We start from the raw sequence: 24,372 nt of genomic DNA, 5'->3' as shown, positions 1-24,372 counted from the left end.
ATTGATGCTGGCGAAGTGGATACTAGGGAATTTTTTCTGATTTTTCTGTTGGAAATCCTGGCCGTAAAAAAATGAAATACGTTAAATACTATGAGAAGTGTTAGAAAGAACGAATCAACTTGAATTTGGTTCTGTTTAAACTTGGTGAATGAAATGCTGACGAAACCAACAAAATTCGCGAAATTTAAACAAATAATTGTGTTACTTTTATGCGAGTTAAGAAAAATCAAATACAAAAGGCAATAGACGGTTGTTAAGCCATCCGAAGCCGTTCGGCTGTGTATCTTTATGCAAAGTGAAAGCTTTGTAAATCAAATTGTGCTCTATTAAAGGTCTTATCATCTTTCAACAACGATAAAAATCTCCGTAAATCATCGGAAATATTGTTACGTTGAATTTGAACGTTATAAACGCATAAAATTCACGATGCTCTTATCACCGACGAAAGAAACGTAGTTCACCGACTACACGGCCACCGCCTAAACAAACGCAATCGTTCGACAGCGATTCGAAACGTAAATACGCCTAGAGCACGTCGAGATTTCGATCGATCTGAGGCGTCGCACAGTGTTCGAACTCTTATGGGAGTCGGCGGAAAATCTATAACATCCAAAATCCTAACTAATCCGTTTTCGACCGAAGACTGCTAAAAATAAAATGTGGCAATCTTAATTTTTTTTATCAAAACCAAAAACGTTTCTATTGATTTTTTTATTGTCCTATGACGACTAACTTTTGATCGGAAAATTTTTTATCAAGTTATCAGAAATGGGTATAAAAATTGAAATGAAAATGTAAGAAAATAGATTGATAAAATCCTAGCTACTAAAAGTAGCTTTTTGGTTATTTTTAAAGAACTCCAATCAAAGTTAATTTAGCGTGAAAAATTGGGGAAAATAGTTAATTTTTCATAAAAGTTCTTGTGGGTTCCAGACGGTCTACTGAACGTACCTTGTAAAAATAAAATTAATCTAATAAACGTGCAACGAACGGCACGTGTTTCCGAAAGTATTGTGCATAGTTATTACAAGCTGTTACTAATGTAATTGTATTCTGTTTTACGACAGAACTTTTTTTGTAGAATTCATACTTGATACGTTGTACTACTTAGCATGGGCTATTCGCGTCGGTAGCAACAAAGTAAACCTCGCCTCGCGTTTCTCGAGAAAACTCGAAAAAAATACCGTCGTTCGAAGGTCGGTTTGTAGAGCAGATAACGAGTGGTTCGTGCGATAGTCGGAGACGTGACGGGACAAGTCCGATGAGAATCTCACCTATGAGCCGATACCGTGGATCCATATCGATCATCCGTGCGGCTCACGAAAATATCTGACGAGCTGTTTCCCTTTTTCTGGAGGCCGCGGAAAATTCGGGAAATCAGCTCGTTCCGTGACGATGCGATTTTTTCTGGAGAATAGTTTCCCGTGGTTTCGAGGTTTTCGCGTGCAGAGAGCTCTCCGTGATCATTGTCAATGTCGCTCTTGATCGCTCGGTGACTCGTTATGTAACGATAGCGCTGGAAAAAGAGAAAATGGGACGATCTGTTGGACTGCAGTCTGTTCAATGCGAGGGATAACGTTCCATTTTTTAATTACGCCAGCATAGAGAAGCGTTGACATCAACGATGAAAGATAATAATTTTGCCAAACATTTTTACAAGAATTTTCCTGAAAAGCAAAAGAGGTTGATAAAAAATTGTGAGAGAAACCTTTTCAAAACACAGGGCTAAAAAGGTTATAAACTTCATAGAGAAGTGTAGAGGTCAAGAAGCTTTGTTTACAAGTAGCCATCACTGATGAAAGGGACCACGGATTTTGGAAATTCTCAAAAAATGCTGGAATATAAAATTCGGTAGAATTTAGTACGATTTTTATTTGTCTTGGATCTACAAAATAGAATTTTATTCCACATTCTGAAAATTTGTGTACAAAAATTGCATAAACGAGTTTAGTAGAAAATTTCGTGAACGAAGAGTAGAATTGTTTTTTTGTTATGTTTTCTTTTGTGATATTGTACTAATGAAGTGTGCGATTGGTTTGTGTGTTGCAGGAGCAATGAAAAGAGAAAAGAAAAGTCTCGCGACGCGGCAAGATATCGTCGCAGCAAAGAGACGGACATATTCACGGAATTGGCGACAGCACTTCCGGTTCCAACTGACCAGGCCGCTCACCTGGACAAGGCCAGCGTCATGAGGCTCGCCATCGCCTATCTTAAAGTCCGCTCCGTGGTCGAGTCCAGTAAGTTTTTGTCTCCAGGTTTCTAATTCCAGATGACACGAAACCTGCTGAGGTCACGGAAAGCAACTGGCACGTGCGTTCTTATAAAAATGACAAGATTGAATTTAGACTTCGCTCGACGTTTTATCACAAAACGTGCTCGGATAACACCATTCTATCATTTTCCATAGGAAGATCTTTCAATAAATTGTAGAGTGAAATGTACAGGGTGTCCCGAGAATATTAAATGAAACGCGACTGGGTTGGGAAATGTTATTCAAAATCTGTAAATCAAAATTTTCCATCAGAATCGCAAGGTACTGAAGTGACCTAAAAATTTACTTTTCTTCTGAATATGTCCAATACGTTCAGAACGGTATGATAACGTTTTTTAATTCTTCCGTTTTACTGAAATAGCTATTTTTGACATAAGTAAATTCGCAGTCTAGTTGTTCAATAGTTGCAGACGCCGTGCACAGTGCGGTTTTATAATGAATTCGAGCAGTTAGTTATGGTCTTCACTGAACTTTTTCCAGTGCCAGCGCCACTGGTCAAGTCCGAGACATCGACCCAGATGGACAAGCTGTTCTCCGAGGCTCTGAACGGCTTCATGCTGGTGCTGTCCAACGACGGGAACATGATCTACCTTTCGGAGAACGTGAGCGACTATCTCGGCATCACTCAGGTGCGTTTCGACGCGGAATCGATTGTATTGGTAGCCCCAATAGTATGGTAGTATTTCATCATCCGCATTGCAAACCAGAAGCACGATGAAACAGATTTCAATCTGTGCGTCTTCACTTAAAATCCACAAATACTGACTAACAGAATGGACCACCCAAAATTGAGAGTCCTATCTCTTATATTTTGAAAAAATATGTTTGTTTCGGAAGAGCAATTATTGTTTGATATACTAGGTTGTTGCATACGAAATATCCGATTTTTACCATTAACATTTCATAAATGCAAAATCTCAGAAAAGCTGAAGCCTTAAAGATTGTACCATAAAATGGTATATATTAAACTTGAAGATTGTAATAACATTTCTTGCTGGAAACGCTTCATAACTAAAATCGGACATTTTATATGCAACAACCTAATACATAATTACGCGTTGGCAACCACGTAACAGAAAAGAAAAAAAATTGTTGGTTGCAGATGGACATGATGGGCCAGAGCGTGTACGAGTACAGTCATCCTTGCGATCACGACGAGCTGCGCGAGTGCCTCTCTTCAAAGCCGAGTGAAAATAACGAGAAACGATGTTGCAGCTTCTTTCTGCGGCTGAAGTGCACCCTGACCAGCAAGGGCAGGAAAGTTAATCTGAAGAGCGCTTCTTACAAGGTTTGGCCTGTTAACTTTCCCCCGAGAAATCTTCTTGAACCGTTAAACTCCCACTTGGATCAAATTTTGCGGGATGGAAAATATCTTGGTGAACAGTACAGCTGTCGAAAATCAAAATGAAATTTAAACGAAAATCGAATTAGAACTGTGTAAAAATAGTTAACCTTTTTTGGCAAAAAAGTTGTTGGCTCTCTAAAAAAATTGGTGTTCTAGTGTGGATACAATAATCCAGAAGTAATAAAGACTAGGATTAAAGATGAGGGACACTGACACGTATACATTAAAATTATTCTAAATAAAAAAAAAATTAAAATGTATAGAACAATTGGTGGTCACTGCAGAATCTCTTCGGAACAAAGATATATGACTCGTCGTATGAAAGCGATGATAATATTTTAATAACAAATAAAATTAGGTTGTTACTTTTCAAAAATTGGTCTCTGAAGGTATGAAAATTGGTATAAATTGTTTCTTAAAAAAATAAAAAACGAAAAAAAAAATTTTCCGGTACCGGGAATCGAACCCGAGCCTCCTGGGTGAGAGCCAGGTATCCTAGCCACTAGACCATACCGGAGTCAGATGAGTTGAGATCTAAGTATACGGACCAATTGGTTCAGTACCGTACGTATAAACATTAGGGAATGTAGATATAAACATTAGGGAATGCAGATATAAACATTAGGGAATGCAGATATAAACATTAGGGAATGCAGATATAAATTTAATGTTTTTTTAGACAGCTTAATTAACAGTAGGTTTACGGAGCACTTTACTTTACAAAAATAATAAGAATGTGTCTACTCAAATTTTTAGCAATTTTTTAATAAATAGAAATAAATTTGTCGAATAATTCCTCACAGATGTATCTTTACAATATTAGTAATTGTGAGTTAAAAATATTAGGACACGTCATTCTGACGAGTCCCGTGAACCTAGTGTTAACACGTTAACCGCCACATATCATTCTCAGAGATTCTTACAAAATCGGAGTAATTTAGTTAATGAAAGCGAAACTAGAGACTTTAAATGGGGATAGGGGATGCTGTTTTAACCCTTTTCAATTCTAAAGATCTTAATAAAACTCGGTTTATATGGATATGTCACAATAAAGATGAATGGCTAAAACTAGTCAAAAATCACTGTCAGTCATATGTGGCTGACATGGCAGTTAACGTGTTAATATATTTCTTTGATCCAACCTTGGTCCGCAAACGGTTAAGTTCGGAGTTTGACGGTTCAAGAGAGAGCCTGTTGTCGATCGCAAACGGGAACCGGTCGAGCAAAAAGGTGTGCACGGTTGAGCGGCGGGTCGATTATGCAACCTTGCAATGTTCCGTTGTGTGCCAGGTGATCCACTGCACCGGCAGGTTGACGTACATCCGCGAGCCGGCGCCGCGCGCCGTGGATGCCGACGACAAGGACCAAAACGACGAAGAGGACGGCGTTGTCAGGGACACTGGCGCCTCTTTGGTGCTCGTCGGATGCCCCATACCACACCCAAGCAACATAGAAATACCCTTGGGAAGACACACCTTCTTGTCGAAGCACAGCCTCAGCATGAAGTTCACCTATGCCGACGAGAAGTGAGTAACTCAACACCAAGCATGTCAGATACAGTCCGTACGCTTCCCCCTCCACCATCAGAGTTCCCCTTTGCGACTCTCTGCACGAGTGAAAGATGACGTCACATCGAGCCACGTTTAGTGGTAGAGGGGGAAGCATTTGGAGGGGAATACAAGCCCCTCTGGCAAAGCTAGTTGTATTTTATTTTTATGTAGGACTATATTGAAAATTTGTAGATCTGTGTTGATTGTACACGTTGTTGAAATTTTGGTGATTTCATGACAAACTTATTTCAATGATTACCTATTATTTAACTGTCGTGTTTGGATGAATTTCATCCAGACCTTAGCTTTTAATTATATATTTTTTTGCTGAGATATATGTGTTAATTGAGTCAACAGTCTGTTTATGTCGTAGGCCAATTGTTTTTGGATGTTGATAGTAATCTGTTGGTTTGATTTGGCAGGTTGGCAGAGTATCTGGGCTGGAACAGCGAGGAATTGATGGGACAATCGGTCTTCGAGTTCTATCACGCCCTCGACAATCTGGCCCTGGACAAATCTTTCAAGTCACGTGAGTATAGAGCCAATTGACTCTGATTTGAATAAACGCGGTCATTCTCGCGGCCCACTCTCCCTATTCGTTGCTCCCGTGCTGTTCGATTCATTCATATGACGGTTGGGAACGAGAGAAATGCTAAAAACAACTCTGACATCACATTTTTATACGCTGTGACAATTCTTTTCTCATCGAAAAACTTCTCATATACAGGGTGAGGCACATAAGACTTTCACCGAAAATATCCTCGTTGTTTTTAGTACTACAAAAAAATGTTTCAGGAAGAAAATACTTGGTTCAGTGAGGAAATGATTGTGACGGATAAGATTTTTTTCTCTGGGTTATATTTTCCAATATTTCAAGACCATCGTCGTTTCTTTTATATGAAACGACGTATCTTGATCAGAGTAAGATTATAGCTAATGAAAAGACAAATTCAACCGTGTATAATATGTGGACCTCCAAATGGCCTCCGAAGGAGTTATTCTTCAAAAAGCATAACTTAACGTACGAAGACCATGTTTATGCTTACCGTACTCTACTGAACCATACATTTTCTTTCTGAAACATTTTTTCAAAGTCATAGGTGTCTCATCCTGTACATAAGTGGCTGTAATATGTTGGTCACCCGCTATACAAAATTTTTCAGAACATAACAATTCGGTACAGTCATTCCAAAATTGATTGCTGATATGCAGAAGTTATTAACCTGCACTAATGGCTCTACTAATGAGACACACTTGCTGTAACGAAAATTCCCCTAAAATTTTCCTAAAGTCTGACACTAGAAAGATGTCAATGCTGAAACCCAATTAAAAAATTTGCGCACACACACACGCACACTAGGTCGAACGCTAACCGAGTTACAATACAAACAAAATCCAGAATTGCTCACGTGTCGGTGGTCTCTTCCTATTTCCATCACGTTCTCGAATTCTAATTTTATGCATCAAACGCGGAAGAAGAAAATTCGCAAGGATCGATCCACGTGGTCGTCGGGGTGGAAAAGAAAAAGTAGACCGAGGGACGAAAAAGAAAAAGTATAGTGATCGTGGGCGTTGGGCGGGACGATTCGTCGGTTCGAGCGTGGGCTTGTCGGGTGAACGACACCGTTCGAGGGAAGGATGGTAAGAATTTCAAGGACGGTGTAATCTCTTATCAGGATTCGAGGAGAGAGCGAGCGAGAGAGGGACGAGGGGGAGGGGTCTTTTACGAGCCTGTGATTTAATTGGTAGCTCGACTAACCGTGCGTTAACCTGCTGCGGCGAGATGAGCAATGAATTGCCTACTTCTTTTCTTTTTTTTTATTGTTCCACGGCTTGCCACCGAATTGAATTCCCTATTGTTATTTTATTGCCCCGTTTGTTGTTTTATTGGGCTCTTTATTGAGTCGTTTTGCTTGCCTCGCCAGCTCCAGGACCGAAGTTGCTGGGTCGATGGAAGTATTAGTGTTTAAATGAAGTTTGTAGACTGCGGATTTTGTATACAAGAAACGGAGATATGTAGGTTAAATATTCAACAATGATAATCGTTAGACGGCGCTTCTTTATGCAAAATAGAAATGTTCCACATAAGAATTTGGGGAGAATACGTAAACGTGAATTTTACTAAATCAAAAAAGAACAATTATTGTTCATGGAAAAGATGAGTAGACCAAATACAGTACAGTGCAAATGTATAAATAATTGAAAAGTACTGTCGTGTACCTTCTTTTCAACCTAAATATTAAGAAAACAAATGAATATCTATGTAGCTCCTGTACCTTGGAAATAACACAGAATTTTTTGATTTTGCATAACAATCCGCAGTCGAATAATTATATTCGTTCTCTAAAACTTTTTTTCTAGTTTGCACAGTGTTACACATCCCGTACCCAGTTTCGCCACGAATGCATAAAATAATCCTCGGCCTATCGATCATGCTCCCAGAAGGGCGACCAACTTCCAACAAATCCAGCGACTTATAGGCGATGATTTATCAGCCGTCCTATTTACAAACGACAGTTTTCCGGGGCAAAGTATCGGTATTCTCTGGCGAAACCGTTCCTTCGGCGTTCGCGGGATCCTCTTATCGAGACTCCTACACCTTCCACGAGCGTCTTCCTGCGAGAAGACTGTGCCATTATCTCGCGAGAGGGCGGAGAAAAGGGAACCAAGGATATCGTCCCTTCCCGTAAAACGGCTGAGGAAGATGGGATTAGACGCGGGGACCCATCCGGAACACGCTGATGCAGGATATCAGGGGATTGAGGGGGGACCTCCGCGGATGTCGAGCATACTTAGCCTGGGGATCGATGAAAGCTTCTCTTGAAATTTCTTGGAATCTCTGTCCTGCTAATTGAGTTCTTCTTCCACTTTTGTCGCTTTTCCTCTTCATCGTTAAGTCCTTACTGTCTTGAAATTGTTTCCGTTCGAAGCGATCACTGTGCATCTTCATGCAAAATACAAATGTTAGCGATTGCAAGAAACAGGAGCTCTATAGACAATTGTTCCTCGTCTTAATCATTTTAACAAGCTGCAAAGAATGGAATTGAACTCGTAGAATCTTTTAATATTTTCACTTTTTTCGTGTTTCACCTACTCATGGTTCCTAAATTCTCTGAACAATGAATTGTTCATCGGTGACAGCAATTTAATTTCCGAACTAACACTGTCTTCCTATTTGATTTTGCTGTTTGAACGAACCTCTAGCTTGATTTTAACATTTTGATGGTCTACACAAGGGTTAGTAGAAAATGAGATTCCGTTCATTTCGAGCCTCCGGTAACACCTGATGATCAAACGTGCTCGAAAACTGTGAAATCTAGCGCAACAGTTTCTGGAACGATTGATTGCGCTCCACAGTGGATTTCGTCAGCCGAGTCGCGCGCGCGAATCTGCGCAACCGTTTGCGGTGTACACATAAGACCAGTCGCGAAGCGCGGCGAGAACACGCAGGACCTCTTACTGATTAGCCTTGTTTTCCTTTTTCAGTATTCAGCAAGGGTCAGTGCGAGACCGTGGCCTACAGATTCCTGGGCAAACGAGGAGGATACGCGTGGGTGGTCACGCAGGCCACGCTCATTCATTGTTCGAAACAACAGAAACCGCTCTCTGTCGTCTGTGTCAACTACATCCTAAGGTAGGATTTGGACTGTTTCTTTGTCGATGACACTTTGTGGGCTCAGAAGTTGTCTTTCGTGGCGTAAAATCCAAGATATGACTCCAAGTTGTTGCGCTTTTTCAAACAAAATTGATCCAAGACGATTCTTGTTACAAATTGTTACAAATGTTAGTCTTTTATGCATTCCTCCTGTTTTTTACACATTATAGTACAGTTTTTAGTTTGATTCTTGTTACAAATTAGGTTACACGTGGCTATTTGATGTGCTTTCTTATCAGCAAACTTACTCAACAATATATAGTACTCGGTAAACAATTTGTACCATTAAAGTTGATTTTTTGGATGCATATTCTAGCCATAAACGCACTAGCAATCAGAATCCACACTTTTGATCGTAAAATTCTAACGTTGAAAAGAAATGCATATTTTCAACTGAAACGTAAGACCCAGATTATTCATATTTTTACAGTAGCTACATACTAACACAACCACTATCCCATAATTATTTCAGAATTTTTTACGAAGTTACGTCATAGTTACACGCCGTAGCAAAAAACGACTAAAATTAATTTTTCCAAACTTCCACGTACGAAACATCAATTTACCGTACAAGGAAAAAACTTAAATTTGTTACCTAAACTAGTACATTCACATAATCGAGTTTCGCCACAAAATAACGATTTTCGAGACCACAGTGCATCGTTCTGCATGATTTCAGTCAGAAGTGTCTTCCAACTCGCTTTCTTCCTTCTCTCGCATGCTATTCGCATTTCTTTTCGCTGTAGGCTCCAAGGATCACCATCCACTTTCACTGTGTATAGACTCTCCCAAAAATCATAGTGAACAATACTTTCAAAAATTTCCGGAATCTTGTCTCGGATCAAGGTTCTCCGGTCGCTATAGTAAAATCGAGCGGCAGAGATCGATTTTTGCGAGAACTCCAAGGCGAACGATTACGTAAGAGCATTATGTTCGTCGAGTAGGATTCGCAACGTGCAATGTTCCGCGCGTACGTGATACACATTTGCATCTAAATATGCATAGTTCGACGCTTACGTTTTTCGCTTCGCAGGCACGCTCGTGTTGAGGTCGCGTGCGAGAATTCCGGGACACCCTGTATAAACGCGGTCGACCACGTGCGAATGGTTGGAAAGTCAATGCACCCGTGCCAGACATCGCGTGTGCCATAATTTCAGTTCTCGCTTTTTTAAATTTTTATCTTGGAACTACAAATCAACGTGTTCGCCATTTCGCGGTAGAGTAATTCAGGGATGGTCCGCTTAAAAAAACCAGAAAGAATATCAGTATTTTGTTAATTTAGTCGATATTCATAGTAAGAAAATATATATTTGCAGAACTGAAACAGAACAGTAAAAATTCAGTAAAATAAAATTTTTTTAAAGGAGAAGGTCAATATAGAAAGAAATAAATTGCGAATGGATCGCAGCTGGCACGAATAAATTAGGTAACGCTGGTTTATCAAATTTCTCGGGGGAAAAATTTTCGGAATTTGTTGATAGGGTTGAACCGTGCAGGATCTTTCCGGCAACGATCACGCAAGGTAAGTGCTTGCTCTATTGTTCGCTGTTCTGTGTGTGTGTGCGTTGTGAAAAGCTCGGTTTCACGATCTCGTGTTTGTCCTCTTCCCCTTTATTGTCTGTTTGCGGAAGATACTTCTGAAGAACCACCGGCCGACGGTTTACGAGGCGGATTTGTCGCTCAGATTGGCCGAGGGGTTGCAGATCACAACCCCCTTTACCACTGGAATCCCCTAAAATATTCCCTGGAATCCTTCAGTTTTATTCTATTAATATTGCTTTATTGTGTGTACATACATACGGTAATTGGTACCCCCACCAATAGTAACTGGGTCCCAAGAGTAATTGGACCCTACCAAGAGTAATTTGGGTCCCTTACCCTAACTTGGCAGAAGAACCGAAGACGTTTGGTCCATTTACAAAAAAAGTCTGATCTAAAGTGTGTACCATATACCGCGCGGCCTTGAGAGTAGTGTGAACAGAAGAAAATTTTACGTAGAAAATTGTGATCTTGATCCTGAGCCTGATGATAAAAATCGATCGATTAATCAGCATTTTGTGATCGGTTCGAACGAGACTGCGCGTGCGCGTGATTCACGCGTATTTATCAGCAAATAGATTGCGAATCTGATACGTTGATAGCACAAACGAGTTTCGGAAATTTGGTGTGCGATTAAAATAATACGAAAATCAACTATATTTTAGAAATGATCTCCTCTGATACTAAATTGTATAAAACTTATAATGAATATTCGATTCGGCTCCCGTTTCTTGTACTCGATGCAGAAAATCTTTACTTCGCACGATGATCCGCATTATCTCGATCCACCGTATTCGGCAACTCATAGCCACACGATTCGCACAGATGATCTAAAAATCAGTGTCGATAAACATCCTCGAGATTATCAGCGTGTCGTGACGCACATTGAAGCGATTTCTTACGAACAAAAAAACGGATACATTTGTTGTACGAATGGCGACGGAGATTTGTTCGAGAAAAAGCGTGGCTGGTAGGCGTCAAATATTTTCCGGTAAAAAGATCGTAGATTTGACAGTGTTGAGGGTGTTGAGCTACATCTTGAGGGACAAGATGGCGGAGAGCCGTGTAATGAAAAGAGGAAGTGAAAGAAGAAGAAGAAGAAGAAGAAAAAGAAGAGGGGCCATTAAGGCGGCAGAGCCGACACCCAGCTGGGGTCCTCTATCGGGAAACAAATAAACCGGTCGACGTTTCTCGTCTTCCGCTTTCAACCCCCTTCCAACGCGGTAATTTCATCCCCCTAGAACGTTTCTTCCTTCTTGCTTCTTCTTACCTTGGTGCAGAACACGCGTCGGAACCACCGACCCTTTGCCAGACGCCAGTCGACCAAGGAGAACTCGTGGCCCACATAAAGAGGTCCGTGACACTCTTCTTCGCCACCCTCTGCCACCCCCTACCACCCCCTAGTATCTCGTTCGTTCAGTCGATCCTCATACACTGTCGGCAGAAAGTTTTCAACTGTTCTCCCCTGTTTCCAACGATATTGTGCAATCTTGTCCGCGGAAAGTGAACATTCTTGACCACCGCATGATTCAACATGCCTCGGTCTGCTTGGATTTCTATTTGTTGTACATTATTATTTACCCTTCTCCACCTACCACAGTCAAACGACCGGTTTTCTGCTCCACAATTACTGAAATTATACTATCACTTTCGCAGGACTGAATTGATTTCTTTATTTAACACTAAACCTACCGCGGTCGAAATGACCTGTTTTCTATTTGACAATTATTGAAATTATAGAAACATTTTCATAGGAAATTACTGAATTGACTTCTTTATTTATATATACAGATATTTTATCGTACAGAGTTTAAGTAAATTCAGTCTTCTCCCCTCTACAAGACGTTTCACTCTTATATGTCACCTGTACAAGACTATACACTTGAACATCGTAATACTATTGCAGAAATATCCTGAAACGATAACGGAAGTGTAAAGAACATTTAGAAGACAGCAATTTTTTACTAGATATTGTTCACCTTCTTACAAAAACCATCCTGTAAATAAATCCAGCTGTGAACCCACTGAAGGCTCCCACGAAACCTACCAATTACATTTCGCCTCCGCGACAAAACCGTGTTTCCAGCTACCAGCAAACTTTCTGCCGACAGTGTACGCCTCTCTCTCTCATTCTCTCTCGTTCTCCCTCGTTCTCCCTTTGTTTCAGTTCCATCCTCATATGCGTTTGCGCCTCACGCTTCCTTCTGTACGAGTTGCGCGTGTATTTTGTCGTTCCCGTGGGAGAGATCATTTCCGATCGTTTCTGTTCTCTGTGCGAGAGGGTGGTTACGTTTCCCGGCTCGACGGAAGATCTTGGGAGAACAAAGAATGGAAGAATTCTTCATCTTTCTCTTTCTCTGCGCGTGTCTCTGTCTCTTTATATTGTTACGAATAATGCAGTGCTGGCGTAGGGGTTCCCGAGATTTTCGATCGATTCTAAGCTCCTAGGTAGATCTGTGGAGCCAATGAATCTTTCAAACGAGAGATCTTTCGAACGTTTCAATCAAAACGACTCGAAACGATTCGAAAAATTGAATCTTTGGAAAAATTGAACCTCCAGAAATATTGAACCTTTGGAAAATTGAACCTCCAGAAAAATTAAGCCTTCGGAAAAATTAAGCTTTTGGAAAAATTGAACCTCCAAAAATATTGACTCTTTGGAAAATTGAACCTCCAGAAAAATTAAGCCTTTGGAAAAATTAAGCTTTTGGAAAATTAAGCTTTTGGAAAAATTGAGCTTTAGGAAAAATTGAACTTTTGGAAAACTTGAACCTTTGGAAAATTGAATCTGTGAAAGATTGAACCGTTGGAAAAATTTTGCCTTTGGAAAAATATAAGCTTAAAATTTAACCGTAGGAAAAATTGAACTTTAGGAAATCTTGAACCTTAGGAAAACTCGAACCTTAGGAAAACTCGAACCTTAGGAAAACTCGAACCTTAGGAAAACTCGAACCTTAGGAAAACTCGAACCTTAGGAAAACTCGAACCTTCGAAAAATTGAAACGTGCTTCCATCTAGTCGTTTTTTACGTATCCTGATTCAGTAGAAAAGCTGTGGCAAAAGAAAAAAAGTAGCAAAATTTGAAAGAGCAGCTTTTCTCCTCTCTCCCTCTCTTTCTCCGCTCGTGTCTCCGTCTCTGTCTATTGTTATGAATAGTGTAGTGTTTGCGTAGGGGCCCGAAGGTTGCCACTCGGTTGCGTAACGTGCCGAACTTTTTTTAAACGCGGCGCGAGTTGCATAACGAGCGTGAGATGGCACCGTCGACGATGAGATCTCGTAATTATGAAATGGGGGAGATGCATTTCTCGTGACTGCATGCCTATTCACGGTAGAACCCGGTCGATCGTCCCCCGTTGACAATTAGCGGCGATGGGCCGCCAACTGAGATCAATATCCCGGCGAAGGGACGGAAGGGATGGTAGGGATGGTTCCACCAGTTTCCCTGGGGTTGAAACCACCCACGTTTTGCGAAACGGGGCTGGTCCTGACGGAACCATGGCCCTGGATTTCGCCGGGAATCTTATGAAGTATGTTCCAACCTTATGGCGGCTCTGAGAAGTACTCTAAATTTGCACAAATTCACTGCAAAACACTTCAACAATACATTTCCGATTTTTGAATAGAATATTAATTGAGTAGAATATTAATCTTCGACTTGTTCTGCAGATCGAGGCTTCCACTACCGCAGTCCAACGTTAATTTTTTTCTGAGATTTTTTTGAGATTGTTGCATCATTTAACAGGTGGGAAACTGAAAACATGTTTTCGCATCGGAAGCGATGCAGATTGAAACGTCTGTAGAGACTTCGGAAAATTTCGATGCGGGTTGCATCGACCATGGACTGAAGCCTCCTCTTTAAAACGAGTGCTTAAAACTTGGTGTGTGATTTTTTTCTTGGCTGCTTTGTGCAACAAAAATTAAAACTAAGTCTGATCATGTGAGTACTATATTACTGAAAAATTATCTGCACAGCTTTCACTTAAAAATTATTCAAGTGCTAAGAAAATGTACATCCAGTTTCAAGGGCTCGTACTAAAGAGGAAGCTTCAGTCTTTAAATTCGTGGTAGTCTGGAGAACATTTTTTAATGTTTTCGGAGACGTTTCAATCTGAAACCTTAACGATTTAGCTTTAAAAACTGCTACATTGAAATGCTTTCTTTTCTTTTGTAATAACGTCTGCTAAAAATAACATTTGAATTACATTAATTACAGAATTAAATAACAATTAAATAGTATAGTAAAATGCTTGTGACAGAATGGTTTAATAGCTTTCCATTGGAAAAATGCTGTAACAGGAAGAAAACGTTTTGGGGTCAAATAGTTGAAGATACACTACTGATTTGCATAGTAATTGTAGATTTGGGCGCATCGTGTTCTAAGAAAATTAAGCGCATTGTTACTGACAATAGCAGTGCACGATTGAATACGGAAGAATGAGTAATACGATCTGTAGCAGATATTGCGCTATTCACGATGCAAGTGAATGTTGTATAACAGCGCACACACTCGCTCTAGTGACATTGACCGAGAAAATTGCGCGCATATATGCGCTAATGATGCGAATCATGGCATGCGAACGCGGTATGAATAACATCGAGTCGGGATTGATAACTGTTATTTTACCCGTTCGATCTTTTCCGTGTCCCAGACATACATCGTGTATATTCAACCTGATATTGCTGTTTCGTGGCAGCCATAATTAAAGGTACAAAATATTGTGTGACAAAATAAGACGTGCAAACACTAAATAACTGTACGATTATACACATTGCAGCATAAATTGAGTGACTAAATTTACAGTTGCACATAACGTGCAATCACAATCATCCCCTCTCAACAGCAAAGCAAGGACCACCCCCAAGCAACGAACTCCCAAAAATCCGAAAATCGGTCTCAAAATTTCTCAACACTCGCGTACCAGAAACCTACCCCCTAAAAATGGACAACCACCCCCCGAAAAGAGCATCATCCACCCGGAAACTAAGAGTTCGCAATTAAGATCGTGGAGGCGGAGGGCATAGATCGATGTTGCGGGCTCCTCCTACGTTGACGGCCTCAGTTGTGCCTTACAGGCCAGCGGCGAGGGAGCTTTGAAGCGGCTTTGAAGCAGCTTTGAAGCAGCTTCGAAGCGGATTTGAATCGGTCTGGAGCAGCTCGAGCGGCTTCAACCCCGAAATAAAAACGGGGTTATCTCGGTCGGGTGTTCGAGAGTGAAAAGTTCCACGCTTGCGCGCGCTCTGCTGCTCTCTCTCGCGTTCTCTCGCGATCTCTCTCTGTCTTTCTCTCGCGGTTATGTTCGTCGCGGTCGTCGATACTTCCTCTGTGTATGACCCCGAACGAAAGTGAGAGCGCCGAAAGGGAGAAAGTCGGCCGGCGCGCAAACTCGGTCGTGCGATTCTCTCTCCCACCCCTTTCATCCCTTCCCCCCCTCCCTCCCTCTCGCTGTGGTAGTGTCTTTCTCTCTCTGTCTGTTCCGCGAGCAAAATCCTAGAAACGCAATTCATTCGGAGCGAGTCGCGCGCGTTCCTCCGCGGAATGTGGCCAGTAAGTAACCGCGTCCGACCGGGGGATGATCGAGGCTCAGCTCGTGCCGGATCGCGGATCGAACCGCCCCTGGATTGCTGCCGTCGATCGCGCTGTTGGCGATCAATACCGACGTGTATGTGTCGTCTATGCGGATAAGTTCATTCAGAAATCGGAGACAGAGGAGGATATTGTTTCGAGAAGTTCGGAGTTGTGTTTTAGGGGATTTTTGCTCTTGAGCGAGGGTGAGTTCTGGCTGTGGGAGAGCCTGCGGAGGAGAGTATGGTTGGGAGAGGATGCCTGTCGGGGTGTGTTTAGAGACCTCTGGATCAGTGTTCAAAAGTATTTCGTTCGTCACCGAGTTAGGGGTGAGTTCTGGTCTTAATGGGAGCATGATGGTTGCGTTTAGGGAACTCTGGATCAGTGTTTTGAAATATTATTTTCGCTCTCGAGTGTCTGTGAGAATCCATAGAGGATTGTGTGACTTTTGATTAGTATTCTGCAATATTTTGCTTAGCCTCGAGTAAGTGGTGAGTTAAACTGTCTATAGGAATCAATGGAGAATTGTGTGTCTGAGAGAATGATAATGTGGCTGTGTTTAGACAAGATTAGATTAGTGTTTTGAAGTACGTTTTCGCACCCCACAAATAGGGGGTGAATCGAGTTGTTTATGGGATTCATTAGAGACTTGTGTGCTTGAGAGAATATTTCCTTTATTATTCTTTTGTTGGGATATGATGGTGACAGCAGCTTCGATTTCAGAAGGTTTCGGTTAACAGGAATTTGTTGTTCATTGTGAGCCCATTGTTTAGTGAAAAAATAGATCCATTCTCGCTCAGTGATTCGTCTTTTAACCCTCGGATGTCGCTTTCGTTGGATTCATTTTCACTTTGACCCTGAACTTGAACCCTAATTCAAGTTGAAGCCTGTCGAATCAATTATCGAACATGAATCTACGTGAAGTATTAGGTTGTTGCATACGAATTGTCCGATTTTTAACAGTACCGTTTCACAAGCACAATTTTTTCCAAGTAAACTTATTATTCGTAGTATTACGGTAAAATTTTTTTTATTTGAATAACCTTGTAATCTCCATTTTGTACATAATTCGGGAAGGTTTTAATAGGGTCGGAGGTCCTTTGTCCGTCCCGTGACAAATTTGTGTTTCGACACTGGCGAGGTGTTCAACACGGAATCTCCATTTCTGATTAATTTCCGGGAGTATCGGGTTGATCACGATGCGAGATGAGTTCCTTCCTAATGGCGATGGAACGCGGATGGCGCTCATACCGGAAGCGATCTTCCGCTAATATGGACACGCGAGTTGCCTTCTGAAACACGATCCGTTACGATACAGTGTCGCTACCTGAATAACGTCGTTGCAGGATCTCGTGGATCTCTTTCTCCGTTCAAGTTTCCCGCAGCGCCGGGGATCGGAGACCGTGACACTTCCTGTCGTTGTTCATCGCGACATCCTGACTTTCTTCACATTCATAATCGCGATTCGATCGATTCTAATTTCCTTAATCGGGATTTCGAGCAAATGGATCTTCCTCACCATCGAATCTTTGGAGAGAATGGATCTTCTGAGGAAATTGATCTCTCGAACGCTTGGATCTTTTGAGGAAATTGATCTCTCGAACGCTTGGATCTTTTGAGGAAATTGATTTCTCGAACGCTTGGATCTTTTGAGGAAATTGATCTCTCGTACGCTTGGATCTTTGGACCGAATGGATCTTTGGACCGAATGGATCTTTTGAACGATTGGATCTTTTGAACGATTGGATCTTTGGAGCGAATCGATTTTTTGAGGGAATAGATCTCTCGAACGATTGGATCTTTGGAACGATTGGATCTTTGGAACGATTGGATCTTTGGAACGATTGGATCTTTGGAACGATTGGATCTTTGGAACGATTGGATCTTTGGAACGATTGGATCTTTGGAACGATTGGATCTTTGGAACGATTAGATCTTTGGAACGATTGGATCTTTGGAACAATTGGATCTTTGGAGCGATTGGATCTTATATCTTTTACCAAGCTGTACCTTGAAGAATAATTGGAACATACGAATATTTCAATAGCAATTCAAAGAAGATAGAGTTGCCGTGCTTCTGGGTGGAGCTTCAGCTTGAGCAATAATTCCCGATGGTTTATGAACGTTCATAGTTTGTAGTATGATGGACAGATGGTGGGCGAGGAGACTCGCGATCCCGTGCGAGCCAGGTTCGATCAAAGTATTTCTCGAACGTCACTAAACGCGACGACCGCGTGCCGATTCTCAAAATAATCAAGCGCGAGGCGCGGGACACGAACGTCAGCGATGCGTCTCGTCGAACGGGGCTGTGCTTTAATCTCGACCCGATTACCAGGACGATCTCTCGCGAATCGCGTCACGAACTTTTCCATTCGGGTCGAATCGGATCAAATCGGATCAAGTTCGCACACCGTACACGCCTATCACAATCTATCAATTCTTTCCATTGGTCCTTTTCAGCGTTCTCCAATTTGTTTACACTAATTAGCCCCTGAAATTTGAGTCCAAGCCTCAAGTATTGAATCAAGTCTTAAAGATTAAATCAAGCCTTAAAAATTGAATCAAGACTTAAAAATTGAATCAAGCTTCAAAAATTGAGTTCATCAGGTACCTGTAAGATTGTATACACATATAGGAAGTGATTGGGTTGCTGGGTCATAGTTAGTTAGCAAACGGAAAAGTCTGTGATCTTCAGGAATTTTTCCTGAAGAAATAAATGGACTTCTATTTTTAACGAGCGGCTCGTTTAAAAGTACTACGTATTGTACAACCTGTAGCAATTTTTCTGCAAAATCCTCAGGAATGCCCGAGTTACGGCTTCTTTCCGAGAAGTTGTTTCCGTAACGACGTGTGCACTGAGCACGTTTCCTCGGAGCTGAGTCATTTGAAAGAAAAAATTCATGAAGATTCTGTTGATACTGATAATACTTAGATTTTATCTAGTCGACGAACAGAGGATTTTGTTTCTAATCAGAACTGTGTCTCTAGTCCCAGAAAAATCAACTGTTACAAAAATGGTCACAAACTATGTTACAACATATAACACGAGTTTTCCAATCTATAAACTATTAAATAAGATGGTCCTTAAAAATGAAAGACAGGAGAGCATATAAATAACAAATACAAGAAGCACGTGACGCGAACAAGCATCCTCAGAATGTCCTTCCAACGCGTTAACTGCCACGTGACGGTTTCGAGTTACTTAATCCCAGACTTAGAAACTAATTTTTCACCGTAATATATTTCAATTGAACTAGATATTGTCGGAACGTGACCTGTACAGAAGGGTTGAACGAATGATCCGTGTAACAAATTTTTGCTTTTTTTCACGATTTCACGAACCGAATTGCTGCGAGTTGAATCGGATTGATTGGGGGGTACAAAATTTGTCGGCGAACGTGTTGACGAGGTCTTTTAATTTATCCACGAATCTGTATCGCTGAAGCGAATCGCCTGCAAGATCCTTAGGCGAACGGAGCCCGCGTGACACACATTTCAACTCGGCTGAACGCGAGCGAACACGGCGCTGACTGATTACGCGCGTGCCACCTCGCACGCACAGCAACATGACGTGTAGAAGAAGAAGAAGGTGGAGAGGATGAGGATGGGGAGTGGGATCGCACAGATGCTGTGGAACCAGCTTCTTATGCCTGGTTCACACTGACCACTACTCTTCGTCAGCTGACCAGCGGTCGCAGCTTGCCAGACCGCTCCGAAATTCTCCAACCGAAAGTATCGTCTTTGGGTTATTTTTTCTCTCAAAAACAGCTACACTCTGACCTACAAATCTTTTGGCATTTAAAGCCCTATATTACGGAGAGTACTTCAGAATTTTTCCATTCAAATATACTGATTAATTACAGAGTTATGGTCTTCCGGAATTCACTTCTGCAAGACACCCTGTGTCAATTTTTGTGAGTCAAGAACAGTATAACAATACCGATCCTTCTAATTTTACAAAATTGTATTTGACCAAGTACGACATAATCGGGTAATGCATATAATGCCACCGTAATGTTTAATTAACAGGCATAAATTTTGTCCAGATTTTTGCGATTCTGGTCACCGAGCGACGGTCAGAACGTGCTGGTCAGTGTGGAGCAGGCATAAGAGCAGCCGGCCAGCATGCAGCACGCTCGTACTCGGACTCGGGCCGGGCCGGGCCGGGCCGGGCCGAGTCGGGCCGACGCTGTAGCACGTAGGCTAGAGAAGGACGAAGATCCGAACGCCGAAGAGACGAGAGAGGAATAGGAGGAGGGGGATCGCGCGGTGACAAGCGACCGATTCAAGTTTCGCCACGGGCTTGGCTCGGCTCTCAGTGATCATCCTCGGGTCCGCGGATGCACCGTGCGCATCGTCATCAGCATCATCATCATCTCGTCGGTGTCTCGTCGCCAGTCTCCGAACAACCAGTTCCGAATCAGTCGTAACCACGCGATCGTCCGCGTCGCATCCTCGGATCTGGACGGTATGCGCGGCCATTCCGCGCCGATCTAGATCTCGATCACGGGCACCCCCCCTCCCCCCGGATCCAACGGTCACAAGTTTCGAACGCAGTCGTTCCACAAACGGTTAGTCGAGCCGAAATCATGCAAGAGTCTACCGAGCGGATCGAGAATGAAATGGGGATAGGATGAAAGTGAGAATTTGGGAGAATCGTGTCGATCGATAGATCGTGGAAGCCGGAAGATCTCTCGATCTCTCGTGGAGTACGGCCAACAGGTCTATCGGGAACGAGCGCGATGCAAGGCCAACGTGCACCGAAACAGTTAATAATAGGCGTGTGCACAATGGCGTTTATCGTTCGCGACGTTGCTGCTCTCCACCGTCGATGACCGAGTTCGATCGGTGTTTCCTTCGTTCGAGAGACGATCATTCGGAGATTATGATCCTCTTGTCCGTCGGATTTCAGACACTTGGCAGGCCTGGCTCGGAGGGAACACGGAGACTTTGTTTTAGAAACGGTTCTAAAATTGCGATGCTACAGGTTGTGTCATACGTCTCGACTCTTCAATTGTTAGTTCGTTCGACGGACTGCCCTTCGGCTTAGGCTAGGGGTCTATGGGATTTTTGAGGTTGCAGGATTGCTAGGCAAAGTGTTGATCAAGATTAAAAAATTTCAAAGATACTGTCTTCTAGACGATTTCAACATTGTGGTGCTAAGTAGCACAATAGCAGCGAGATCATTGTGATTGTTGACAATTTTGAAACAAAAACCGATGTGTTCCTCAACTTTTCGACTTTTATTTCATTCGGTAGATCACTTTGATTTTTATAGAATTTCTGAGTCAAAGTGTTAAGCGAGCCCAAAATGTTGTAACGTATTGTTTTACGAGCGACTCTAAAATTATGACGTTCAGCGTCATAGCAACAGCGAGATCTTGACCGTCGACAATGTATACGTTTCGGTTTAAATTTGTATTCGGTGTGAAGCTTACTTTGCACCTGAAATGCGCGTTATTTTCGGTTTTTGATTGCAATATAGTGCTTTGTGTCAAAAATTGGATTACTTCAGTACTTTTGTGTCACAAGTTGGATTATTTTATATTACTTTAGCAAAAATGTCTATTCTGACAGTTCAAATGTGTCTATTCGAACATTTTTATATTTATTGCATACTTATATTTTACTTTGTACCTCTAATTTGTATTATTTTATATTTTCGATGCAGTGTAACATTTATTATTTAACTCAATGCTGCGACTGTTTAATATATTAGGGTCTGGACTATTTTACATGTTACAACTAATCACCGGATTTCCGTGCAAAACAAACATTGTTTGCGTTAATAGCAAGCTGGAGGATCTACGTGAACATTTATTTCTTCTACAAACAATTTTACTAAACTGAAAATAGTGTATATTTTGATCCTCCAAATGTTTTTACTGTTTTGAAATTGATCAGCCGATTTCATACTCGCATAAAATTCGCAGTTGCGACATTCAGAATACAAAGAGCACAGATACGGAAACACTTGACACCACTCTCCCCAATCAAAATCACATTTTCTCTCGATCTCGATCGTTGCAATTTTAGCTCATGTGACCCGATCATTCTATACAATCTTATCAGAACGACATTACAGACTTTTTGGAAGTGTCACAATTGTCGGAATGCTCGTCAAAGTGTACAGTGACTCACTAGTTTGCCCACATCGTGTCCAATTAGCAATCAGGTGCGAAGTCTTTTTGACACCTGTGTCTGTCCCGCGTTGTCACTATTTCCGCGTCCGATAAGTTCAGATTTTTTTTCTCTTTTTTAATAGAATGAAATGTTATTTTCGGGTAAAATTTCGGCGAATAAAAGTGAGAGAAGATTTTGCGCGAAGAAAGTTATGCGAGTCGGTGCGGGTCTGATTGACGCAACAGGCGGCGGCTAGTCGTTGACACATCGCCGCATGCGAATCGAATCGAATCCAATCGAATCGAATCGAATCGAATCGCTGGGTGAACCTGCATTCCTTCGGTAGATTTAGGTCGCTCTTTGTGTTGTGTTGCTGTTATCGTGTCGTCGATTAATCACCGCCGCTCTGTCGCGTTCGCTATGACGGGAGCTTCTACTTTGCAAAGGATTTTGCAATTTGCAAAACGTTTTGGTTTCTCAAAACGATCCTCCAACAGCAACTCGATTAACTCCGATATAAAAAATCATCAACGAACCCTTTGTATTTTGACAACAAAGAAAATTTTCTGATTCTATACATTTGCGGTGAAAATGCTAAGACGCGTGAAACTGTAAAAATATTTTTCGAATTTATCAGAGTTGTTGAAAGAAGTGCATTTTTCTGTAACTCCTGTTTCTCACAATTGATTCAGACCGTTTTTATCTTGCATAAAGATCCGCGTCGATCCAAGCTAGGAATTAATAGGCGGAGGGAGGAGGGAATGGTTGTTGATCTTGCGGAAAGTTCGCGAACAGTATCTTCGAGTAAAATTTATTGTCGAGAGCGCATCTCCACAGACACACGTGTTTTTAAGGTCCATCATCTCGATCAACATTATCGTACGTTTCCCGACGCGGTTGCGCAACGAGTATCGCCGCTCAATATTTTTAACTCGACGATCCGCGTCCACTCTCGACGATTCTTCGTCTAATTTTACGGGCATCGATCCGCCGCGTGTGCGAGCTTTTACGATCTACGATAAATCCTCAGGAGAGACAGAGAGAGAGAGAGCCGACGCCTTTGAACGTGGCAACGAACTCGCGATCTTCGATAAGTCGTTGGATGATTCAAGCATGGCTCAAACCGTGACGATGTTCCTTTCGTAGGTTCAAAAAGACCGTCTGCGAAATACCTGTGAATTATGCGAGTTGGGTGCGTGCGAAAATTCGGAAAAAAATCAGGCAAGTTGCAGCTACCTGGATCTATATTAGGGAATTTTATCCGATTTTTCACTGTATTATTGTAGACGTGACAAATTAAGAATAGGAGAAAGTTCGGTGAGATTTGTATTTCTCGGTTATCGGGCTGCTCTGTGTTAGGATTTCTCTGTGTTCGTGACGTGTGAAAATTCTGAAAAAAATCAGGCACGTAACAGTCACTTAAATACACAGGAGGAAATTTATTTTCGATTTTTTAGTCTATCATCCTGAACACAGAAAATTCAACACACGAGAGGAAGTTCGGAAAAAAAGAAAATATATAATTCTCGTGTATCAGGTTTCGATCCGTTTTCCTGATATTCTCGCAAATAGAAAAATTGTGATAAAAATCGTGAACATACCAGTCACTTGTATCCACGCTAGGGAATTTTCTCCAATTTTTCTCCCCACTGCTTCATCCGCAAAAAATTCCAATCCCGGGGATCTTCGGAAAAATGCATATGTCTTGCGCAATCTCATTAGCACAGTTAATGATCTCGCAGCGGCGAGTCAGGGTCAAAACCGGCGTGGCCCACTCGAGCGATATACCCCGTACTAATCGCGAAAAAAAAAAAGATGAGCTATCTCGGCTCTGCGGAGATCGTCCGATTCGGTTATCTTGGCTCGTGTTCGGCCGTGAAATTATTCAGGAAACCGCGGTCGTTACCAAGGCGAGCTCGCAACGAAACGAAACGAAACGAAACGAAACGGCGAACGATCATGCGTTCGCGTAATCGGCCGGGCGACCTCGGTGTCGCGTGACTAGATCGTGTTCCCTCGATCGGCCGTCGATCGTCGCCGGGATCCGTGGATCGCGATCGATCGGGTGGCCCCCCGGGGTCGTCGACCCCGACGATCGAATCTGCGAAAGCCGAGAGAACGCGCCCGGGTATATTTTTAAATTCCGCTCGACGATACACGAGCCACCGGTAGAAGATGCCATAAAGTGTTTCCCTCTTTCTCTATCTCTTTGTTCTTTTTTCCTCGTTCGGTTTTTTTTTTTCGCAACGCGAGACGCGCCGCAGGCCAGATCGCGAAACGGGCTAATGGCCCGCGGCGTGCACAAGGACTCGTTAAAATCTCTCG

The 24,372-nt window shown here is 42.1% G+C and overlaps 1 protein-coding gene and 1 non-coding gene across 3 annotated transcripts in view; one reads left to right on the top strand and one right to left on the bottom strand.

The window, feature by feature from the left end:
- Positions 1-24,372, top strand: part of Sima (HIF-1 transcription factor component sima) — a 69,231-nt gene that overhangs the window by 12,929 nt on the left and 31,930 nt on the right. For both annotated transcript variants that reach the window (XM_076800807.1, XM_076800809.1), the window contains exons 2-7: positions 2,050-2,237; positions 2,753-2,901; positions 3,375-3,560; positions 4,908-5,143; positions 5,590-5,696; positions 8,654-8,801. In XM_076800807.1, the coding sequence (XP_076656922.1) occupies positions 2,050-2,237; positions 2,753-2,901; positions 3,375-3,560; positions 4,908-5,143; positions 5,590-5,696; positions 8,654-8,801 (1,014 nt within the window). The remainder of the gene's footprint in view (positions 1-2,049; positions 2,238-2,752; positions 2,902-3,374; positions 3,561-4,907; positions 5,144-5,589; positions 5,697-8,653; positions 8,802-24,372) is intronic.
- On the bottom strand, positions 4,063-4,134 carry Trnae-cuc (transfer RNA glutamic acid (anticodon CUC)). Its single transcript has one exon. It is a non-coding gene; the product is annotated as a tRNA-Glu (tRNA).

The sequence above is a fragment of the Halictus rubicundus genome, chromosome 15 (assembly GCF_050948215.1).
Source record: "Halictus rubicundus isolate RS-2024b chromosome 15, iyHalRubi1_principal, whole genome shotgun sequence".
In the NCBI taxonomy this organism is placed as follows: Eukaryota; Metazoa; Arthropoda; class Insecta; order Hymenoptera; family Halictidae; genus Halictus; species Halictus rubicundus.
Note: the sequence above shows the minus strand (reverse complement) of the source record. Positions and strands in the feature narration are given on the sequence as shown.